The 24,880-nt window shown below is 36.8% G+C and overlaps 1 protein-coding gene across 2 annotated transcripts in view; it reads right to left on the bottom strand.

Annotated features, from left to right (window-relative positions):
- Positions 1 to 288: 288 nt before the first annotated feature.
- Positions 289 to 24,880, bottom strand: part of TBCEL (tubulin folding cofactor E like) — an 89,266-nt gene continuing 64,674 nt past the window's right edge. For both annotated transcript variants that reach the window (XM_032427781.1, XM_032427782.1), the window contains one exon: positions 289 to 4,846. In XM_032427781.1, coding sequence (XP_032283672.1) covers positions 4,528 to 4,846 — 319 coding nt within the window. In that variant the 3' untranslated portion in view covers positions 289 to 4,527. The remainder of the gene's footprint in view (positions 4,847 to 24,880) is intronic.

Below are 24,880 nucleotides of genomic sequence, written 5' to 3'. Positions count from 1 at the left end.
AACTTTCTTGATTTACATGCATTCTAGAAACTGGTGGGAGTCACAATATCTTTCAGTCCAGTGGGTACTGGGTGTCTTGACATATGTCTACTTTGTAAGTATACTCGGAGAGGCTCACAATAAATAACTAAATAGCATTTAGTACAGAAGTTAAAAGTATACTCTCTGAAATTTGAGTAAGAGGCAGAAATATTTAAATTTAAACAGATCATGATACTCACACCCTTCTGGAGCACTGAGAGAGAAGTTAATGGTCTCTGTCTTCTAAATACAGAAATAAAGTATAGTTCTTGGACCTTCATTCTTGATATAAGGTTAACTCATTACAGCTTACCAAGAAATTATTGACAAGTGGGTAGGGTTTAAGTGTCCAAAACTCTAATTCTTACAGGAAATCATTTTCTGAAGGCACAAAAGTGTCGCTTGAAAGAAATGTAAATTTTTAGTGCATTAAATTGAGGTTTTCATCCTTACTCAAAAAAGAGGATGCCAAGTATCTCAAAGGGAGGTCTTTATCCTTAAAAGGATAAAAAGGAATTATCAACTACATGTTACAAGTATAAGAATTTGCTAACACAAAAGCAATGACACGCTTCCTATAAATCTTTGTTTTGCAGTTTTCATTTCTAACTGGCAAAATTCCAATGAAATTTGTCAAAATGGTCCAAGTCTTCCCGGCTTTGGCCAATTCCCCAGAGGACTCAGCCACAGCAGTGATGTCAACCTTTAGCTATATAAAAATAAGCACGTATCTTGACCCCAGAACTCCAGAAAAAATCAGAACACAAAGAGAAAGTGGACTTGGATTTTTAATTTTTTTTAAAGATTATCTCTATATATATACACGTATTAATAAAAAGTGCAAAGAATAGACCTTCATGTTTAAATTATACTCTAAAATAAAATATATATTTCCATTAGCTGCAGGAGACAACTGGCAAGTAAAGAGCCTGAGAGAACCCAGTCCCTCTCCATCACTACAACGGACATATTATAGTAAAGGAAGCACCTATGAAAAATAGAGTGTTCGCAACACATCTGGTCACACAGATAGATAGCTTCTGGGGGTACTGGAAAGCAGTTTGTTTTGCGTTTTCAATCTAACATGAAATGAAGGGAAAAATCAAATTCATAAACAGAAATGACATTGCTTAGAACAATCTATTATTTTGTATTCCTGTTTTATGTGCCCTAGAGCCTAGCACTTGCCATGGAGCAAGTCATGCTCACACATGCATTAGGAAGAGCCATCAGCGGCGTGCCTCGAATGGGGGTCAGTTCCTTGCGCAACCAGTGTTCTCTGGTCTGGACACTGCTGACTTAGCAACAGAGCAGAAACATCTGGTGAGGACTGAACTTGCATTTCTTTAAGTGAACAAAGTTTTAGGACATAGCATTGTAACATGTGGCTCTGTTACACATAGCTCATGTTTTGGGCTTCTTTTCACCTAAAGGTCTTCAAGAAACAAGGTGTTGTAGGATATCTGCTGCTTTCTTATGTGTTTATGGACATGGTGGCAATAGGTTGCAGAAACAATAGAAACTTTTAATAATAATAATCATCATAATCATAAAAGACACAGGACTCTAAACTTTTTTTTCCCTCCTTTAAAGCAATCTGAGATATTTCAACAATTCCATTTCAAAAGCTGATTTCTGTTGTGGCTTCGGCAGCTACATGTGGGCACAGAGGATCCCTTGGTTTTGATCTGGCTTTCTTCTATTACTCCTTTCCTTTTTCTCCACTGAAAAGAATTTCTATTTTAGAAAAGATATGTTTTATACACTGTGGCTGCAGCAACATATCTGTAATACTGGCTCTGACAGCATCTTGCCTTATAAATGCCAATAACAGGCTCTCGCTGTATGTGGATGAAGTCAATATTAAAACACAGAGAAGTTGCAGCCATCCATTATGCATAACTTTTAGACTCAAAGGTCCATGGTCTCGTGTCTCCTTCTTTTTGGCCTGTTACAAAAATAATTTGGGTTACAAGTGTCTACACAGCACCAATTTTATTTCAAAAGCAGCATCTTTACTCAGCCGCCCAAATAAATCTACAAGTACACATGCTCAAATAGCTTTTCTCTTTTACTTCTGTTCTGTAGCTCTAAAAGACCGGTAATTGCATTAGACTTTGTCTCAATCAAAAATTGTTCAGCAATTATTAAAACCATCAATTACAATGCCCTAAAAATAACCACATCCACTGAATTTGATGAGATGTTCCCCTGACATGCAACTGTATAAGAGAGGAATTATCCTGCAGTTGATGGACACTGTGTTCTGTCATAACAGAAGGAACAGGTCTCTGATAGTAAAAAAGCATCTCATAAAACTTCGTCATATATAAAATATCTTATTAATTGTGACCATTCCACTTATGATTAAAGCACAACCCAAGTGTTTGCTCTGCCTTCTGCTGCGGGACAATCAGGGGTCATACTACCTCAAAAAATAAGAGTGCATCTGTTTCCCAGGCTGACAAAAGGGACAGGCTCAATTACACAGTTTCTCTCTCAAACTCGTCTGCACTCATGCGCACATACACAAAGCACCCACAGTTTTTATCTTCATGACACTGTTTCCACACTTTTTTCCAACTTCCAAAAATCTGTCCGGAAAATGTGATTGCAAAATAATTATTCTTGTCTCTACCCAGCCTGGATCTCCATTGCTCATTCTTAGGATTTTGAAAGATCAAGTCTGCAGCAGGAGAACAGGCTTCATTCATCTTTCTCAAACCCTTTGGTTTCCACCTTTAATGTTACAGTGAATGTAGACTTGACTCAGTAAGCCTGGGTCAAAGGCTTTACAGATACTGAACCTGAAGTGCATTAAGAGAATAAACATCTGCTGTTATGGCATAGGAAAAATTTAAAAATAGCAATAATAATCACAACTCTGCAGAAGTGAAGAATTTACAAGAGTTATCTAAAAATTTCGTTACGAAATTAAAGAATTTTGTAGGAGCGGTGGAATCCTATAACAAAGGTCAAAAGGTCAAATGCAATCAGATAATGATTACATTCTTGGAAAAAATACTTCATGTGCACATCGCCTGCCCTTAGTGATGCCAAGTCTTCCCCGAGTCTCCCATCTGTAAACATGGCGGACCAAGAAAGACGCCTGTCACAGAAAGGGGTTAACCTGATTAACGAAGGACTACAAGAACAAATGCAAAGACTTCAGGGCAGGTGAGGAACGGGCTTTTAAAGAAAAGTGCTTTAAATATGCTTCTGCAAAAAATATGACTTGGAGGCAATTCTGAAGTTTTGACACTTAGACTTTACTCATAGATTAGGCAGAGTTGTTCTTCGGGAGGGGCAGCTAAGTTGAAACGTAAAACAAAAAGAACCGTCCAATTATGACATCACAGAATCCCAGGGAAGAACCGGGAATCAGAAATCCCTTTGATTAAGCTTTCCCACTTGTAATGCAAAGTGCAAGAGCCGGGGCTTCAAATGACGACACGGGCAGGAAGGTCACAACACGCTTTCTCCTGGATGGCTGGACTTCTCTCCCACTCTACTCCCTCACACGCACCAAGAACAGTCAGCTCGCTAACTCCCCACTCTGCAGGCACGTGTATCCTTTACTCTCCTGGGTCCCTCAGAAAGTCAGGCCTCTAGTCCCAATGGTTTAGAGTAAGGAGAAAGACCGCTAGAGATGAGGAAATACATTGGACAAGCAAGAATAAAAGAACTGGGGCACGTGACACGTTTTGGATTATGGAAGTGGGGGTGGGCATCAGGTGTGCAGGACGCGGACACGGGCCTGGGCACGTACAGAGGGGCCAGGGCAGCAGCGAGTCTTCCCGGGGTTTTAACTCTCCGTCGGCTCCTCTTCAAGATCCTAACAGAGTTCCAGGTTCTTACGGAATACCTGAGTTCAGAATCAGGTTGAAAATGCTTAAAGCACTACAATTACTTCAAAAGGGAGAAATGAAGAAAAAATTGCCCACACTGAGAAATGAGAAGTTACTTATGGGCAGGATAAAACTATCAGGTGAACACGTGCTGACAGGAGTCAAAATGAAAAACTGAACCGCAACAGGAAAGGAGGGAGAGAGGGAGGGACAATGCAAGAACTGGGGGAGAGAAGTGCTGGCCCTTCCTTTCAAGATCCCTGCTCCCGATTTAAATCCCACAAGTTGCCCTTCTGAGGGGGGACACACTGCTCACGCTATCTTCACAAATATACCTAAATGGTCGTGATAACCAAGTGGTAGACACAGCCCAGTGAACACAGTAAGAAGTCGGTGATTTCTTGGTCATCTTTCATGAGGGAGGGCACATGGACTGGAGACGTGGCCAATTCTGCTGGGTGAGCTGAAGAAATCTGTGGTAGAAAATACCAAAAACAGCCCCCTACCCATCCTAGAGGGAAAAAAAATATACAAAACCCCCTGAAACCTAAACAAAACAAAACAAAAACAACTTTCTCCCTCCTAAAGGAAACCATATTGGAAACAAATGCCCTGCAAGAAGTCCTTATGTATGTGTTTTTTACAAGGCTGGTCGAGGTTATTTTGTTTTGGATTCCACATAAATTTTATCTCCATCCCTAATGCCAAAAGAATGCAGTGCCCGAGAGCTGTACTTCATTTCCTCTGGGCCAAAGGGTGCTTCATGGTCAAAATAGTAGAGAAGCATGTTGCTTGTGGGTAACTGCACTAGAGTTTTTAATTGTTTCTTTAGTTCTGCAACTGTTTGGTCCAGACGAATGCTCATTTCTTCCACCTGATCGTTAAAGTGGACTTCTACTTTCGCACTGCTCTGGGGTCTTAGGTCCACTTCTGCCAAAGGCTCCAACTTCCCATATTTTGTAATCAGTTCATGATACCTAGAAGGATAAAAAAACAGTGTCAGCTTAAGCCAGTAGCACATGAACTACGAACTTCTTCAGAACTTCAGTAAATGACACTGCTACAGCGCTATCCTAATATCATCTCCATCTATTTGCCTGATGAACTATTTGTGTATCTGTGATCTCATACAGTTGCCCTTTTGAGGCCACAATAAAACCACATTCTTGTGGATAGGAGAAGAGTTTGTCCTAAAGATGGCCACCATGCCTGCTGTTAATCGTTATAGAAGAACAGACTTAGGGAGGAAAGGAGAACCTAGAAAAGTAGACAGCACAGGATTACAGAGAGAAGTCTAATCACTCTGTAGAACTTGCTTTCTTGGGTGTCATCATCAAGGGCATATATGTAAGCACATGTTCCTTGGTGACAGATGGGAAGATGGAAGGAAGATGGCCAGTTTCTGACCATCAGAGAAGACAACTTACAAACAACAATAAAAAATCTAGTTGTATGTGAGCTGTTAATCTAGCTTTTTCAGTGATGCTTTATTTGAATGTTCCAGTGTAGTCTCATTGGCTATAATATAAGGTCTCTGTAGAAGAGTCAAGAATATGGTCTTGTGGGGTGCCTCAGTGGCTCAGTCTGTTGAGTGTCTGACTCTTGATTTCTGCTCAGGTCATGATCTCAGGGCCATTAGATCGAGCCCCCTGTCAGGCTCCATGCTAGGTGGGGAAGGCTGCTTGAGATTCCTTTTCCCCTTCTCCCTCTGCCTCCCCACCCCCCCCAAAAAAAATAAATAAATCTTAAAAAAAAAAGAATACAATCTTGTGAAAAAGTGGTAAACGGCAAACGAGGAATACAAGTTCCTTGATCAAGGCAGGAATAAAGAGCAGAAGATACTAAGAGGAAAGTGAGTTATAGAGGTGAAACTAGGGCCCATAAGGTCAAATTTCCCATGTGGAAAATCCTGTCTCCACTGCCAGCCTTGGAGGATCTAGGTCTGATTTTACCAAGAAAGCTGAGCAATTTTCTACAAATCAGAGAAGGAAAAAATGATGAGAAGACCTGATATCAGCTTTATTATAACCAAGAAATCCTGAGGTTAATTCAGGATCAGAATACAATGGTCATGTAAGATTATCCCCCCACCCTACTTTCGGCTTTAACTCAGTTAAATCAGTGTTAAAAGTTTGGTAGGAATATTAAAGATGGAGTAAGACATGTGTGGGTAAGGACGGAGGTAATCATTTTCATTAAAGGGAGTAACAGGATATGGTAAAATGGTCCTGGCTTTGGAGTCAGAAGATCTGACTTCAGAGTCTTGACTCCATCTTAAAATTAGCTGTGTGACTCATCAAATCAATCTCTTCATATCTCAGTTTCCTCATTAGTAAAACGGATTAAAAAGTCTGCCCTTCCTACCTTATAAAACAGTCAAGAGTATTATATAACATAATAGATGAATAAGTATTTTGTAAATTCTAAGTCTGTATACAAATAAAAAATAAACATTACACTCCTATTCTGGAATTTACATTATTAAAATACACACACCCCTTTAGAAAATAAATGATTGAAATCTATTTAGAACTTCTTTGAAAAGATGGTGCTATGATAAAACAGATTACAGAATCTTCTTCTCCCGGAACTTGTGTCAAAAACAGTATTTTTTAAAGGGTAAGAATGTTACCAGCAACAATTAACAAAAGAAGAGAGGGAATAACCTTATTATGATAGGCTTTATTTAAAAGGAACCAGAAGCTGTGTACTATGTGGTTCTGCTAAGCAAAGATCCTAACCCCCAGAATCCACTATGGAGGAAGAAGATAAAGAGCAAATTCCTGAGTGTGTTAACACTTCCCAATTTAGAGAAAATGGGGCTGAAGGGCTAAGGAGTAAGCCAGGAGAAAGCCTGAGGAAACACTTTGGGGACTAGAAGCCTTTATGTCCCAGGCGCCTGGGTGGCTCAGTTGGTTAAGCGACTGCCTTCGGCTCAGGTCATGATCCTGGAGTCCCGGGATCGAGTCCCGCATCGGGCTCCCTGCTCAGCAGGGAGTCTGCTTCTCCCTCTGACCCTCCCCCCTCTCATGCTCTATCTCATTCTCTCTCTCAAATAAATAAATAAAATCTTTAAAAAAAAAAAAAAAAAAAAGAAGCCTCTATGTCCCCCTACCAGTATGTCAGGATCTTAGCAAAGGTGAACAAAACAAAACAAAACAAGCCCAAAAAGCAAAACCACCAGGACTTGAAATTTTCCAAATTGAAAGAGTGAAATGATTCAAACTCTAAGGGTATCTTTCCCTACCCCTATCTCCTACTATATGCCTTCAAACAAGTGAAACTAGGCTATGATAATTTCACAAAATCTTAGAAAAGACAGCAGGGGTCAAATAGAAGGTGAACCCAACTCAGAGATGTTTTCCCTTCAGACTACAGAAAAGTCGAATTGTAATACCCCAGCTCTCAAACTCTGCCTCAGAGGGACAAAAGAAACAATGGTGAAGGGGTCAAGGAGAGTTTACTTATACTATGTTTCAGTAAAGAGATGGTCTGGAGAGAGGTGCCCACTTTTAAGCAAAAGCAGGAGACAAAATGGCAACTAAACACATAACCGCAGCAAAAGGAATAAAAGAAAGAAACACACAGTAAGTAAAATGCAGAGGCAGAACTCAAACTGAAAGAAAAAATAATTGAAGGCAGGCGGTCCAGAACTTATTAAGTGCATGAATTTAATAAAACAAGAGCTCAAAGACAAATGATAAACAGAAGGAGATGAAAAGACAGATCGCAGATGAAACAAATTGAGGAACACAACAATGCCACTGTTGACCAAATAAATGAATTAGAAAGTGTGACCCAGGAATAGTATACCTCGCCAAGCTTTGTTCAGAAAGAAATTTAAAAGCCAACTATTCTGAAACAAGAAGAACTTAGGGAATAGGGTACCCATGCTTCCTTCTGAAAAAGAAAAACTCTGCTCAACAATGAGATTAAAACTAGTGATTAGCCCTAAATCTATTTAAATATAAAACTAAAACTTACAATAATCATTATATAATTCTAGACTTATTTATATTTGGCACTATGGCCAACTGAATTAATCTCAACCATAAACAGATTTGTACACAAAATTATGATCCACAGGCAGAAACTGGCCTACTTGCTACAACTGGCCAAGTCCATCTACAAATTAAATGACCTATAAATTAGGACACCAAGGTCCCATAGTTTTCTCAAATTGACACATCCAGAGATAATTCATTGTCACTCCCCAACCATCTCTTCCGGTCTTTCTCATGTCAGTAAATGGCACCAGGAATGATCGACTCATCCTAGGCTGTAGCTGGACAGTCATCCTGATTCCTTCCTCTCTCTCTTCTCTGCCTCTCTGATCCAATCAATTGCCATGTGCTAACAATTTGATTCCCAAATATTTCCTGAATCTATGTGCACCTCTCTTGCCCACTTGTAATCTTATAAATTCAAGCCACTGTCATTAATAACCTGGAGTGCTAGAACATTCTGTGGATGAGCTTCCTCGGGATCTGTTCCAGCCTCCTCTGGGATGCCTTCCTCCCATACTGCGAAGACTGGGAAGGTAAAAACGGTATTTTCCACACTCATTTGCAGGTGAGATTTGGCTTCTATCAGTTACATTCAGCAGCCCTGGGGACAGATATAATGGATCTAGCAGATGCTGTGGGCACGGTTTGGGTATAGGCTCCCCAATTACCAAACTGCAGTTCAAACACTGTGTTCCTGGAGTTAAGACCCCTGGCAGCAGTTTGCTGAGCCCCCAGATCACAGCTAAGCTGGTGTGATCCAGCACCAGGGACAGCAGCTTCATGAATGTCTCCTTATCTGATCCCACCAGAGGCAGCAGTGCCATTAGTGGGCCGGTTCTGTGGTAGCACTTTAAGGCAATCCTAGCGACACAGCCCTTCCAAAATTTTTTGTTAAGCACCTACTCCCTGTATTAAATTCCTTTCTTCTTAACATAGCTAGCATGACTTCTGTTATCTATAACCAAATCCCAAATGATACTCCTTCCAAAGGTTTCCCATAACTTTAGGGCGGCCCCACACTGACCCTTGTCTACATTACAGCCAAAGTGACTGCTATAAAACACAAATGTGACCACATCACTCCTCTACTGAAAATCACACAAAGCCCATCAGAATAAAGCCTGAACTCTTTATCATGATTGTGGAAGGCAGAATTTTGGCCCCCACAATCTTCATCCCCTGGTGCTATTCTCAAGATTATATTATATTGCACTGTTGACCTTAAGATAGGGAGATTCACTGAATGGGACTAATCTAATCATACCAACTGTTAAAAGCAGAGAAGCTTCTCCAGGCAGCAGCAGAAGAGGAAGTCAGAGAGATTCTAAGCATGAGAGAACTTGCTATATCATTGCTGGCTTGAAGATGAAGGTGGCCACATGGAAAGCAGGAGAAAGTACAGAATTCTCCCACCATCCTGAAAGAGCCTGCAAGGTGATTCTTCACCAGAGCCTTCAATAATGAACACAGCCCTGCTAACCCCTTGATTTTGGCCTTGTGGGACCCTTAGTAGAGAACCCAGTTAAGCCACATTGTGCCCATACTTCTGACCCACAGAAACCATGACATAATAAGTACGTATTGTTTTAAACCACTAAGTTTAGGGTAATTTGTTATAGCAGCAATAGAAAACTAAGTGACCTATAAAAGGCCCTTCATTATTTGGTTCCTTCATAACTTTCCATCCTTATTTTGTACCATAAACATTACCACTTCTGCACCTGCCTTTCCACTTGTTTAAATCTTAAAATCAATGTTTATTTATTAATTTGCAGGTAAAGCCAATAGACTTTTGTATATGGATAAAGTTTTGATATGGGCTATAACAAATATTCATTCTTTATTCTATAAAAATGAAGGAAAATATCAGAATTGTGTATCACTATACACACTAAATATGCTCCCTTAAAAGTTACATAAGTAAAAATTATGACTTTTTTTTTAGAGGCTGGGGAGGGGCAGAGGAACAGGGAGAGAGAGAATCTTAAATAGGCCCGAAAAGGGATTTGATCTCACGACCCCAAGATTATGACCTGAGCTAAAGTCAAGAGTTGGATGTTTAACCAACTGAGCCACCCAGGAGCCCCTAAAAAGCATGAAAGTATGATTTTAAGATAATATGTTTAATCCCCATTTTCTTATTTTGTATTATCTTTAAGCAGGGCAAATCAGTAAATATAAGAAATCATGATTCTACAAAATGCTCAGTAAATTTCAGGAACCAAATTTTTCCTAGTCTTCCAGTTTAGGTATTTTATTCATTATTCAACAGTCTATCCAAGCTGAACTATAGCTGCAACCTTGGTATTATCTGAGCTTTTATCATCAGCCCCAAAGCTACAGTCTTGAGAGTAAATGGTTTCTGATGACTAAGTATTCTTTAAAACGAATAATCTTGATTTATATTAATATTCTCAATCAGTACTTCTGACTGAGAATAGAAGTACTGATTAAGAATATTAAACACCATTCCACCATGACCTTCTAACAGAAAATGACCAATCTCAAGAGAAATAAAATTTACTACACACGGCATAAAGACCAACATGACCACAGGAGCAACTGAGAATGATAAATGGAAACCAAACGCGAGGTGCAACCTTGTGAAGACTACCACAGGCAAACTGGCATCGTGCTTTTTTCTTTCTTCCTATTAAGGAAAAACACCCACTGAGAGAACAGCTCCTTCCAATTTGAAGGGTCTTTGAATCACGAGCAGTTAGATAACAGGCTGCTGGTAAAGTGGGGTTGAAGGTGGCACTGACAAAGAGAGGGATGGGGAATGGAGCCAACCTTAGTGGAGCGAGAGCAGCTCTGCTTCCAGGGCACAAAGGCAAGCCCTCACACACGAGGGGCTCCTGGGCCGTGGCACACCTGCCTGATGTGATAGACACATGAGCAGATTTCAGCAGCACGACAGTCAGGCTGGGAGAGGTATGCCCCTTCTTCCTATAGCCCATTTTCATTCTTGACTCCTAAGTTACCTGAGAGCATTTCCTCAATCACAATTCAGTCACAGGTCTATGACTCTAGAATAAATGAAGACTTGACACACTACTTAGACTGCATTTCTTACCATAAATCTTAGTCTGAGGGTGAATTTAGAATAAAACCTAAAACTCAAAGATGGATGGAGACAAAAGGTTAACTCATTCTCAGTTCTGAATAGCCTTATAAACTAAATAATACAAACAGTAAATATTTTATATAATATTTAGGAAGTTGGAGAACTAAAGTAAGCTTAGACCAGGGGCTTTTAAGCAGCAGAAAGCTTCCACATTTGGACTTCCAGTTTCCATTTCCATAAATGTATGTATAGCTACAATCTCAAGGAACATCCTAGAGAAAAGTGATGGGATTTACATTTTATGCAGGTGCCTAGACCGCAGTGGAACAATTAAGTATCTAGCCCTTACAACTGCCTAGAGGTATACTCAAATGTGGCCTATATAGTAGTCATAAGCTAACAATTCTGTTAATATATTGTTCCTCAAATGCAGACCCATATTGAACCAACTGGAGTCTTTATTTTAAAAAAGACCATCTTACTCCAAAATAAATACCTAATACATACATCTCTCTAAGAAATGTGACAAATAAAACATGAAATATCTCTGATGGTTCATTTGTTTTGGTTGAACCAAATCACTTAAGTATAACTAGAAGAAAAACATTCATTTAGTTTACTTCATTTCCCAAGGCATTATGAAGGACTAAAAATATTTTCCACACATCTGATTGCTGTTATTTAATCTCTCTTGCTATGGTATGCTTCCTCTCATTTTGATATGGTGTCATATCATGGCATATCAAAGAAATCTCCTTAACATTTTACAACTGGGCTTTCACATACCACTGAAACAGTTTTCTCACGGTCGCCAATATACTACTTACTAGAACACATAAACATCACATCTTAGACACAGAAAGGACCTTAGAGATCATCTATTACATATTTTACAGATGTAGTAATTGGGGCCAGTTTGTTAACCCAAAGTCTAGTAGCTGGTGAGTAGAGGGTGGAAGGCTCTCAGACCATTGTTCTGTCTTGGTTCTCATCACTTCAGTGGTTTGCTAGAGTAATGAATACTGTTCTAGAAATTCTCTTCTCCTTTCTACATTTCAAATGCCCCTTTTCAATCTCTCTTTATGGGTTCTCATTCCTCTTTTGACCATCTACACTTGGGTAGTTCTCAAGATTCCTTCCTGGATTCTCCTTCCTTTTCTCTTTATAATCTTCCATCACAGATCTCATTCTCTTACTTAGCTTAAGCCAGAGATATTTTCCCACTTGTCTTCTTCAAGCTTCTGTATTTCACCTACCTCCAGGAATATTTATTCTCACATTTCATACATAGCAAAGTATCTTGAATTGAACTTGGTACTTTTCATATAGTATTTAATCAAGGCTTAAGTCATAGAATTTGTTTCAACTCACTATTTCTTAAACTCAAGTGCTGTCAAAATTACCTCGTGAATGGATAAACAGAATGGATAATTGAATACTATACAGCAGTTAAAGGAATTATTTTGATCAATATTTATCAGTATGATTAGGATTTTGATCAAAATGACTCCATAAATTCACATTTTAATACACTTCTGCTCCAAACATAGAGTAAAATGGATAAAATATGAAAGGTTGAATTCCAAGAAGAAGACATAGCACAGGCTCAAAAATAATAGATATTTCTGTGGACCAGACACAGAAAAGAAATACAAAGCATACAACTAACCACAGAACCAATGGACTCTAAATCCAAAGCAGGCAATGGCAGTCAGGAGCTAAAGTCCTGTTAGGCAAAGGAGATTAAAAGATTAAAAGAGTCAGTTTCACTGCGTGAAGCAGGGGTAGGGCTGGAGGGATGTGAGGCTGGACATAAAATAAGAATGCAAAAAACTGCTGCAGATCCACTGCCTAGGGCTACCTCTTTATAGCAAAGAATCTAGATAAAAGAAGGAAAAAGATAGCTCTACCACCAGGAATTGCATTAAATCACCTGCTGCTTAGGTGGCTAGATATGTACTAACTGCAATTACTGTGGGATAGGAGTCTGGGGAGCTAGTTAGAGACAACTGCAAAGTCATTAGGTAGGGAGAGGTAAATTCGAACAGGAAGTGTGTATGTACCTAACAACACAGCTCTAGATGTATGTATGTACCTAGCAATCTTCAGTGTGTATGTACCTAACAACACAGCTTCAAGATAATGAAGCAAAAACTGATAGAGCTGAAAGTAAAAATAAATCCATAATTACAGCTGAAGACTACAACACTCCTTTCTCAATAATTGATAGAACAAGCAGACAAAATACTGTTAACAATATAAAAGACCTGAATTCTACTAAAAACTTGACCTGACATTTATAAAACACACTTCTCAACAACATTAGAACACACATTTTTTTCTAGTATGTATGGAGTATTGACCAAAACAGACCATATTCTAGGCTGAAAACATACCTCAATAGGCTTAAAAGAATTAAGATAATACAAAGTATGTTATCTTACTATGATGAAACTAAACTAGAAATCATTAACAGAAAGATAGCTGGAAAATCCCCAAGTATTTGGAAAATATACAACACACCTGTAAATAACCTATAATAGGTCAAAGAGAAAGTCACAAGGGAAATTAGAAAATAATTCTGAATTCAATGAAAATGAAAATACAATATACAAAAAAGTATAGAATGTAACTAATGCAGTGCTCAGAAGGAGATTTATATAATTAAATGTTTATAAGAGAAAGAAGGAAGGTCTCAAGACAATGATCTAAGCTTCTACCTTAAGAAGCTAGAGAAAGATCAAATTTAACCCAAAGCAAGAAAACAAGAACTAGTAAAGATATGAGTAGAAATCAGTGAAATAGGATGCAGAAAAAAATAGAAAACCAATGAAACCCAAATCTGGATTTTTAAAAGATTTTATGTACTTATTTAGAGAGAGAGAGAATACACACAAGCAGCAGGGAGGAGCAGAGTGAGAAGGAGAGAGAGAATCCTCAGCAGACTCCACACGGAACCTGATCCAGGCTCAATCTCATGACCCTGAGATCATGACCTGAACCAAAATCAAGAGTTGGATGCTTAAGTGACTGAGCCACCTAGGTGCCCCCAAATCTGGATCTTAAGGTGAGCAAATTTGATAAATCTCTAGCCAAACTGATCAAGAAAAGAAGATACTAATATCAGAATTGAACACAGGTACAACACTACAGACCCTATAGACATTAAAGGTTTATAATAAGTGAATATTATGAACAACTTTATGCCCATAAATTCAATAACTAAGATGAAATGGATGAATTCCTGCAAAGACACAAACTACCAAAGCTCATTCAAAAGGAATAGGTAACTTGAATCATCATATCTATTAAATAAATTTAATCATAGTTAAAACTTCCAGCAAAGAAAATACCAGGTACAGAAGGCTTCACCAACAAAATTCTACAAAATATTTAAGAAAGAATATTAACACTACAAAAATTTTTTTAGAAAAGAGGAGCAAAAACTCACAAATTCATTTTATGAGGCCAGTGCTATCCCAATATTAAAATGAGAAAGACATTGCAAGAAAAGAAAATTACAAATCAATATGCCTCATGAACAGATGCAAAAATCATCAAAATATTAGCAAATGAAATCCACCAATGTATAAAGAAGATAATACATTATAACCAACTGAGATTTACCCTGGAAATTTAAGGCTGCTTAAACATTAAAGAAAAATCAGCCAATATAATTCACTATATTGACACATTAAATGAGAAAAACTGTATAAATTTTCAACAGATGCAGAAAAAGAATAAGAAAGGTAAAAAATAAAAATTTTAAAAGTCATATGGATTGGAAAAGAGAAGAAAACATACACCGTGCCTCACAGACAATATGACTGTCTTCAATAAATCTACAAAAGAACTACTCAAACTAATAAGTTTTTAGCAAGGTTGCAGAATACAAGGTCAATATACAAAAATCCCATGATTTCTACATCTAGCAATGAATAATTGAAAATTGAAATTTTAAAAATGTACTATTTATAACAGGACTAAGATACATGAAATCCTTAAGTATAAGTTTAACAAAATATGAGCAGGATCTATATGTGGAAAAAATACAAAACACCAATTTCTGAAAGAAATCAAGTAAGAAATAAATGGAGAGATCTACTGGTCATGAACAGGAAGACTCAATATTATTAAGATGTCAGTCCTACTCAAATTGTCCTGCAGATTCCACACAACAACAATCAAAATCCCTGTAGATTTTTTTCTATAATTCAACAAACTTATCTTAATATTTATATTAAAAGGCAAAGGAACTAAAATAGCCAAAATAACTTTGAAAAGAAGATCAAAGTTGGAGGACCTACACAATCTGAATTTCAAAACTTACTATAAAGCGACAGGAATCAAGACAATGTGATACTGGCAAAAAGGACAGACACAGAGATCAACGGAAAAGAACACAGAATCCAGAAATAGTCTACCTATATGGTTAACTGATTTTCAACAAAAGTGTAAAATCAATTCAAGAAAGGATAGTCTTATCAATAAATACTGCTAGACCAATTGACACTAATATGCCAAAGTTAAAACAAAACACACAAACTCAGGCACTACACTATATACAAAAATTAACTCAAATGAATCAAAAGCTTAAATGGAAAACTTAAAACTATAAAATGTCTAGAAAACATATATGAAAATCTCTGTGATCTTGTGTTAGTCAAAAATTTCCTAGATATCACACCAAAAGCATGATCCATAAAGGAAAAAAGCCAGTAAGTTCAATGTCATCAAAATTTAAAACTTCTGCTTTTGAAAGAAACTGTTGAAAGAATGAAAATGACAAGCCAGCCTGAGAGAAAAAATTTACAAAACACATATCTGGGAAGCAATATATATCTGCAGTATATAAAGAACTCTCAAAAGCCAGTAATGAGAAAATAACCTACTACAAAAATGGGCAAAAGATTTTAACAAACATTTCACCAAAGAAGGAATTTGGATGGCAAAAAAAGCTCATAAGAATATGTTCAACATTAATAGTCATCAGGGAAATGCAAATTAAAACCACAATGAGATACCACTACACATCTATTAGAATGGCTAAAATTTAAAAAATGAAACAAAACAAACAAAAAAACAGAACAAAAACAAAACAGAAACAAAAAAACGGAAAATACCAAGTGCTGATGAGGATGTGGAGCAACAGGAACTTTCACACGTTGCTGGGGGGAAAGCAAAATGGTGCACCACTTTGGAAAACAGCTTGGCAAATTAAACATACACTTTCAATGTGACTCAGCAGTTCCAGTTCTTGGTATTTACCCAAGAGAAATAAGAACTAATAGTCACACAGAAACCTGTGACTGTTTATCCCAGCTTTCTTCATAAATTGTAAAAAAAAAAAAAAAAAAGAAAGAAAGAAAGAAAGAAAGAAAAGAGGAAACACTTCAAATGTACTTCAGCTGATGAATGGCTAAACTGTTTTACATCTATATAAAAGAATACTACTGGGGTGCCTGGCTGGCTCAGTCAGTAGAGCACGTGGCTTTTAATCTCAGGGTCATGAGTTCAAGCCCCACATTAGGCTTGGAGCCTACTTAAGAAAAAAAAAAAAAGAAAGAAAGAAAAAAAGAAAAAGTATACTACTGAGGAGTAAAAAGGATCTCACTAGTGACACACACAAGACAGATGAATATCAAATACATCATGCTAAGTAAAAGAAAGCAGACTCAAAAGGCTGCCTACATCTCTTTTCAGGAAATGATAGAACTATTAGACAGAAAATCAGCAAGAATGGGGAAGATTTGCACAAAACAATCAATCAACAGTATCTAATTGACATATATAGAATACTACACTCAACAACAGCAGAATACACATTTTTTGAAGTTTATGAAATAATCACCAAGATAGGCCATAAAATTAACTTTAACAAATTAAAAAGAATTGCTATTACCCAGAGTATGTTCTCTGACCATACGGAACCAAAGTAGAAATCAGTAACAGAAAGATAACAATTTAGGAAAATTCCTAAATACTTGGAAATTAAACTTCTAAATAATCCATAGGTCAAAGAGGAAGACTCAAATGAAATAATTTTTTAAGGACAAAGAACTGAATGAAAATTAAAATATAACATATCAAAGCATGTAGGATGCCAGTAGTGCTATGAGTGAAATTTAGAGCACTACATGTTTATTAGGAAAGATCTCAAGTCAATAATCTACATTCCTACCTCAGAAACCAGAAAAAGAAGAGCAAATCAAGCAAAAGGAAGGAAATAATAAAGAGAGTGGAAATCAAAATGGCATTTTTTTTTTAAAAAAAAGGAAAACACCACTGAAAACTACAAAACATTGCTGAAAGAAATTAAAGACAAATAAATGAAAAAACATTCCATGTTCATGGATTAAAATACTTAGTATTATTAAGAAGTTATACTACTCAAAGTAATATACAGATTCAATGCAATCCCTGTCAAAATTTCAACAGCATTTTTTTTGCAGAAAAAGAAAAAATCATCCTCAAATTCATATGGAATATCAAAGGACCCTGAATAGCCAAAATAATTTCAAAAAGGAAGAATAAAGTTGGACGAACTCACACTCCCTTACTTCAAAACATATTACAAAGCCACAGTAATCAAAACAGTTTGGTACTGGCATTAGGACAGACATATAGACCAATGCAACAGAATAAACAGGCCAGAAATAAAACCACATGTACATGGTCAAATGATCTTCAATAATGGTGCCAAAACCACTCAATAGAGAAAGGACAGTTTCTTTAACAAACAGTGCATGCAAAAAGTGAAAGTGGACCCTTATTTTAAACCTATACAAAAATTAAGTCAAAATGCACTAAGACCTAAATATTACAATGCAAAACTATAAAACTGCTAGAAGAAAACATAGGGGAAAATTTCATTGACATTGGATTTGGCAATGATTTCTTGGCTATTACACCAAAAGCACAGGCAACAAAAGCAAAAATAGACAAATGGGACTACATCAAACTTAAAAATTTGTGCACATTGAAGGATATGATGAGCAGAGCAAAAGCCAACCTACATAATATTGGGAGAAAATATTTGCAAATCATTTATCTGATAAGAGGTTAATATGCAAAATATATAAAGAATCTCTTCAGCTCTGTAACAAAAAAATTAAAAAACTGATTTAAAAATAGCAAAGGACTTGGATAGACATTTTTCCAAAGATGGCATACAAATGGCCAACGAGCATATGAGATGTTCATCATTGTTAGTAATCAAAGAAATACAAATCAAAACAACAATGAAATACCACCTCACACCCATTAGGATGATTACATTAAAAAAAAAAAAAAAAGCCCCCCCCCACATATACAAAATAACAAGTTTTAGCTAGTGGAGAAGTTGAAACTATTGTGTACTATTGGCGTGACTGTAAAATGATACAACCACTATGGACATAAATGGTATGGTGGTTCTTCAAAAATTAAAAAGAGAATTACCATAGGATCCAGCAATCCCATTTCTGGGATCCAAAGAATTGAAAAGCTGGGTCTTGAAGAGATATCTGCACACCCATGTTCACAGCAGAATTATTCATAATAGCCATGAAGTGGAAGCAACCCAAATGTCTACTGATGAATGAATGGTTAAACAAAATGTGGTCTATACATACAATAAAATATTCAACCTTTTTAAAAAAGTAAATTCTGTCACATGCTACAACATGGATGAACCTCGAGGACATTATGCTAAGTGAAATTAAATCAGTCACAAAAAACAAATACTGTATGATTTCATTTATATAAGGTCTCTAGAGTAGTCAAATTCATAGAGACAGAAAGCAGAATAATAATTGCCAGGTGACTGCAAGGGGTGGGAGGGAATGGACAATGGGGAAGTAATGTTTAATGAGCATGGAGTTTCAGTTTTACAAAATGAAAAATGTTCTGGAGATTTGCTGTACAACAACGTAAATGTATTTAACACTACCAAACTGTGCACTTTAAAATGGTTAAGACAGTAAATTTTATGTTATGTACATTTTACCACAGTTAAAAAAAAATGGTTAAGATGGTAAATTTTGTTACATGTATTTTACTACAATGAAAATGTAAAAGAATTTTTTAAATGACAAACAAACAAAAAAATTTAACACCAATTGTACACAATCTTTTCCAGAAAACAAAAGAGGAGGAACACTTACCAACTCACTTTAGGAAGCCAGTGCTACCCTGATACTAACAGCACATAAAATACAGTTTGTCTGTTTGTTTTAAAGAAAAGAATACTACATACTAATATCTCTCATGACCTTAAACACAAAAATCCTCAACAAAGTATTAGCAAACCAAATCAAACAATATATAAAAAGAAACATACACTATGATAAAGAGGAATTTATTCTACATATGTAATGCCAGTTCAACATTTGAAAATCAATCAATATAGCTCCCATATCAATAAGCTAACAAAGAGAAATCATATTAATTGACAGAAAAATCATTTGAAAAAAATCTGATATCTATTTATGATAAAAACTCTCAGCATGTTAGAAATAGAGGGGAACTACTTCACCTTGATAAAGAGCATCTAGAAAAATCCATAGCTAACATTATTCTTAGTGGTAAAAGGCTGAATGCTTTTCCCTAAGATTGGGAGGAAAGCAAGGATGTCCACTCTTACCACTTGTATGCAAGACAGTACTGGAAGTTCTAGCCACTGCAATAAGGTGGAAAAAAGGAAAAAGGTCATACAGATTGGAAAGGCATTAATAGAATTTTTGTATTTGCAAATGACATGAAATACTCAGGCATAAATCTAACGAAAGATTTATAAGACTTGTATGTTGAAAATTACAAAATGCCGATGGGAGAAAATAAAAAGGCCTAAATAAATGAAGAGACATACTGTGTTCATGCATTGGAAGATCCAATATAGTAAATATGTCAATCTTCCCCAAACTGATCTACAGGTTTGATAAAATTCCTATCAAAATCTCAGCAAGATTTTTTGTAGACAGAGACAAACTTAATCTAAAATTTATATAGAAAGGCAAAGGTCCTGGAATAACTAAAATATTCTTGAAGAATAAAGTGGGAAGAATCATTCTACAGGATATGAAAGCTTATTATATAGCTATAAGACAGTGTGGTACTTGTGCAACAATAGACACATACATTGGTGGAACAGAATTAAAAAATCCAGATAGATACCCACACAAATATACTCTCCCAATTTTTGTTAAAAGTTGCAAAGCAATGCAATGGGGCAAGACAGGCTTTTCAACAAACAGTGCTGGAAAACTGGACAACCAAAGGTCAAAAAAATGAACTTCAGCTTCAACTTTTCATCTTGCACAAAAATTAACTCTAAATGGACTATAGATTTAAATGTACAATGTAAAACTATAAAACTTTTAGGGAAAAAAAAAACAAGAAAATCTTTAATATCTATGCCTAGGCAAAGAGTTCTTGACACTAAAAACACAATTCATAAAAGGAAAAATTGGTAAACTCATCAAAATTAAAAATTTTTGTGCTATAAAAGCTCATGTGAAAAGACCAAAAAGACAAGCTACATACTAACAGAAAATATTTGCAAACCACATATCCAAAAAGAACTAGTATCTAGAATATATAAACAACTCTCAAACTCAACAGTAAGGAAACAATCCAATAAAAAAATAGGCAAAAACCATAGAGATATTTCACTGGATGTTTTACAGATACAAGTAAGCATATGAAAAGATATTCAAGATCTTTAACCATCAGGGAAATGAAAATTAAAATCATGAGATATTATAAACCTATTAGAATGGCTAAAATATAAAAATACACCAAATGCTAGCAAGAGAATGCTGCAGAGAAACTTGATCACCCATTTATTGCTGGTGGAAATGTAAAATAGTACAGCCATTTTAGAAAACCATATAGTAGTTTCTTATAAAACTAAGTATGCAATTACCACACTGCTCAGCAATTGTACTCCTGGACATTTATCCCAGAGGAATGAGAACTTATGTTCACAAAAAAACCTATACAAGAATATTCATATAATTATGTCATTTGTAATAACTCCAAACCAGAATTGATCCAGATGTTCTTCAGTAAGCAAATGGCTAAATAAACTGTGGTACATACATAACACAAAATACTACTGAGCAATAAAAAGGCATAAACTACTGATACATGCAACAATTTAGCTGAATCTCCGGGGAATTATGCTAAGTGAAAAAAAAAAAAAAAATCCCAAAAGGTTATATACAGTATGATTCCATTTATGTAACATTTTTGAGATGGCAAAATTTTATAAATGATGATAAGATCAATGGTTGCTAGGGAGTAGAGATGGGAGTAGGGGAGCTGGCAGGGAGCTGAGTGTGGTTATAAAGGGCAATCTGAGAGATCTTGGTGATGGAACTGTTCACTATCTTGACAACAGTAGTGGATATGTAAACCTACATATGCAATAAGATGTAGAGAACTAAAATACACACAGAGACACACACATACACACACGTGTACAAGTAAAACTGGGGAAATCAGATAAGATCCCGGTTGTGATACTGTACTAGAGTTCTGCAAAATTTTACTATTGGGGGAAAGTGGGTAAAGGGTACATAGGATCTGGCTTTACTATTTCTTACAACTGCATGTAAATCTATAATTATCTCAATAAAATTTTCAATTGAAAGAAAAGGTTACATACTATATGATTCCATTTATATGACATTCTGGAAAAGTAAAAACTAGAGGGCAGAAAATAGATCAGTGGTTGCCAGATGATGGAGTCAGGGAGAGTTTTTTGGGTGATAGAATTGCTGTATATTCTGATTGTGTTAATAGTTACATAATTGTAGTTTTGTCAAAACTCAGAAATGTACACTTAAAATTGGTAAAACTTACTCTATGTCAATTATACCTCAATAGCCCTGGTGTTAAACAAAGGATAGTTCTAAAAATATAATCATTTAGTGGACTAATCAAAAAGAGAGAGAGGAGATACATAGAAAGAAATAGAGATATGAGGGCAAATATATAATGAGGGCATTGTAGAATGTTACTGAACATCTGTTAAGTGAAAAAAGCAAGATGTATATTGTTTTGTGACTGTGTACAAAAATTATGCACTGAATAGCAATGGTGACTATAACAAGAAAATGGTGTTAGTAGTTGCCCAGGGACCAAATATCTGAATAGCTGCTAAGGATAAAAGTGGGAATAAGACTTGGTTTATGGTCTACACCATTTCAAAAACTTTTTAATTGGGTTCCACGTGGAAGTATCATCTAGTCCAAATGAGAATTAAATAGGATAAAATAATTGAAAAACTTAAACAGCTACTCCCAAATCATAAGAATTTTATGAATGACTGTAAAATTTTAAAACTAAATGGAACAGTTACTTTAATAGAAAAATATAAAATTACCAATCCATTTCATTTTATAGAGCTAATTAACCTTCAATAACAAAACCAGAAAGGAACAGTAGAAAATTACAAACCAATATGAAATATGGTTTGTTTCATCTAAATATGAAAATAGATGGAAACATACCAAATAGCATCATAAAATTAAATTCTGCAGTGTTGAAAGGAATGCAAAGATGGTTCATTATCTGAAAAGTGTATCCCTCAAATTCAGATTCACCTATCAAAACAACATGTTCATCTCAATACAGAAAGAACATTCTATAAGAAATCAATACTCATTCATATTAAAAGAAACTCTTAGAAAAACAGAGGTAGTAACTACTTTAACCTGAAATGAAAGACTGAAAAAACAACAGCAAAAGTCACATTTCATATCAAAATACTTCAAACTGAAACTTTGATGTAGTCCCTTTAAAGTGAGAAACAAGATAAAGATGACCTCTTTCACTGTTCATTTGTAATATTATACTGGAGGACTGTCTACATAGAAATCCAAAAGAAAGTAAAGATTACTTTTTACACAGGCAAGACTGATGGATACGTGATCAACATGCAAAAATACATAGCATTCTTATACACCAACATGAAGCAATTAGAAAGCAGTGACAGAAAAAATGATTTCATTTAAAATAGCAACAAAATGCATAAGATGCCTAGAAACAAAATTTAACAAATATGTGCAAGGCCTTTGAGAGACAATTAGAAACACTGCTGAAGGACATAAAAGATGCTTTGAATTAAATGGGAAGATATCCTATGTTCACAGATAAGAAGACAAAATAGCATCAAGCTGTCAATTCTCCCAAATTAGTCAGTGAATTCAATGCAATCAGAATCCAAATTACAGCAGGATTTTTGTGGTTCTCCTAAAATTCATAGGGAAGAGGGGCTACAATCTCTAAGGTAACTTGAAAAACAATTAGGTGTGGAAACGTACTGAGAATTTATACTCACTACAATTTAGCAATGTAATTTTGCAATTTTGTAATGGTATAGGAATGGACACATACACCAATGGAACAGAACAGGGTGGAGGCATTAACACAAACGCATATAAAAAACAGGACATATGACAGAGGTGGTATTAAAGATCAGTGGTGAATACCAATTAACCATATGGGGGAGTGAGGAAAAGATGGTGGAGGAGTAGGGGAGCCTATTTCAACCAGTCCCCAGAATTGAGCTGGATATCTACCAGACCACTCTGAACACCCACAAAATCAGCCTGAGATGTAAGAAGACAGATCTGGATTTCTACAAACAGAATATCGCAGGCGGTTGGTTTCCACGTATGAAGCGGGGAGCTGTGATTCTGTGGGCAGATATCGGAGGATAAACGGAAGGGGGAGGGAGCCCAGCTGCCCAGATCCTATACCGCCGGAGAGTGATAGCCTCCCGCGCTGGGGACTGGGCACAGACTCGCAGACTGGTAGTGACGGGGAAAGGGCTTTAGGGCAGCCCCCTCACGGAAACCCAGACTGGCGGGGCCACGTGTGCAAACTGGGGGTGGCTAGCGGTTTTAGAAGCACAAAGGGCAGAGACGAGCCCTGACCTGGAGGCGAGGACTGGGAGTGCTGCTGAGGGGCACACAACCCAGGATGCTGCAGTTTATAGCAGCACAGACAGAAATGGAGATAGTGTGGCCTGGAGAGCTCACTGAAGAACAGACTGCAATCTCTCTGCTCTGAGGCGGAGGGTTGGAAACGGTCTCTTCTGCACTGACTCTCGGAAGAGATGCAAAGCTGCCAGGGAACGCCGCCAGAGAACAAAAGCCGCCAGAGAACAAAAGCCCCCCAAAACCGGTTTCACTAAGCCCATCCCCCACCACAGGGGGCAGGGCAACTCTGCCCAAACAGGGTTGCCTGAGTAACAGCACGGCAGGCCCCCCTCCCAGAAGACAGGCTGGGAAAACAAGAGGCCAGCAACCCTAAGGTCCCTAGAAAACAGGTGCATCTTGCTTGGGTTGTGGTCAATAATTTGGACTCTATACATTCCCTCAACCACCTCTCAACGGAATGACTAGGAGGAGGAACCCCCAAAATAGGAAAGACTCAGAGACTATGACTTATGCCACAGATTTAAAAATGGATTCAGATATAACCAAGATGTCAGAGATGGAATTCAGGCTAGCAATTGTGAAGACAATAGCTAGAATGGAGAAATCAATTAATGGCAACATAGAGTCTCTAAGGGCAGAAATGAAAGCTGAATTGGCAGAACTTAAAAATGCTATCAATGAGATCCAATCTAATCTAGATAATCTAACAGCTAGGTTAAGTGAGGCAGAAGAACGAATTAGTGACCTAGAAGACCAATTAACAGACAAAAAGGGAAAAGAGGAAGCCAGGGAAAAACAACTCAAAATCCATGAAAATAGAATCAGAGAAATAAGTGACACCATGAAACGTTCCACTGTCAGAATTATTGGAATCCCTGAGGGGGTGGAGAGAGAGGGAGGACTAGAAGATATATTTGAGCAAATCGTAGCTGAAAATTTCCCTAATCTGGGGAATGAAACAAACATTCCAGTCCTAGAGGCAGAGAGGACCCCTCCTAAGATCAAGGA

Source organism: Phoca vitulina, unplaced genomic scaffold (genome assembly GCF_004348235.1).
Source record: "Phoca vitulina isolate PV1807 unplaced genomic scaffold, GSC_HSeal_1.0 scaffold38, whole genome shotgun sequence".
In the NCBI taxonomy this organism is placed as follows: domain Eukaryota; kingdom Metazoa; phylum Chordata; class Mammalia; order Carnivora; family Phocidae; genus Phoca; species Phoca vitulina.
The sequence above is the reverse complement of the archived record's forward strand: the minus strand, read 5'-3'. Positions and strand labels throughout refer to the sequence as shown.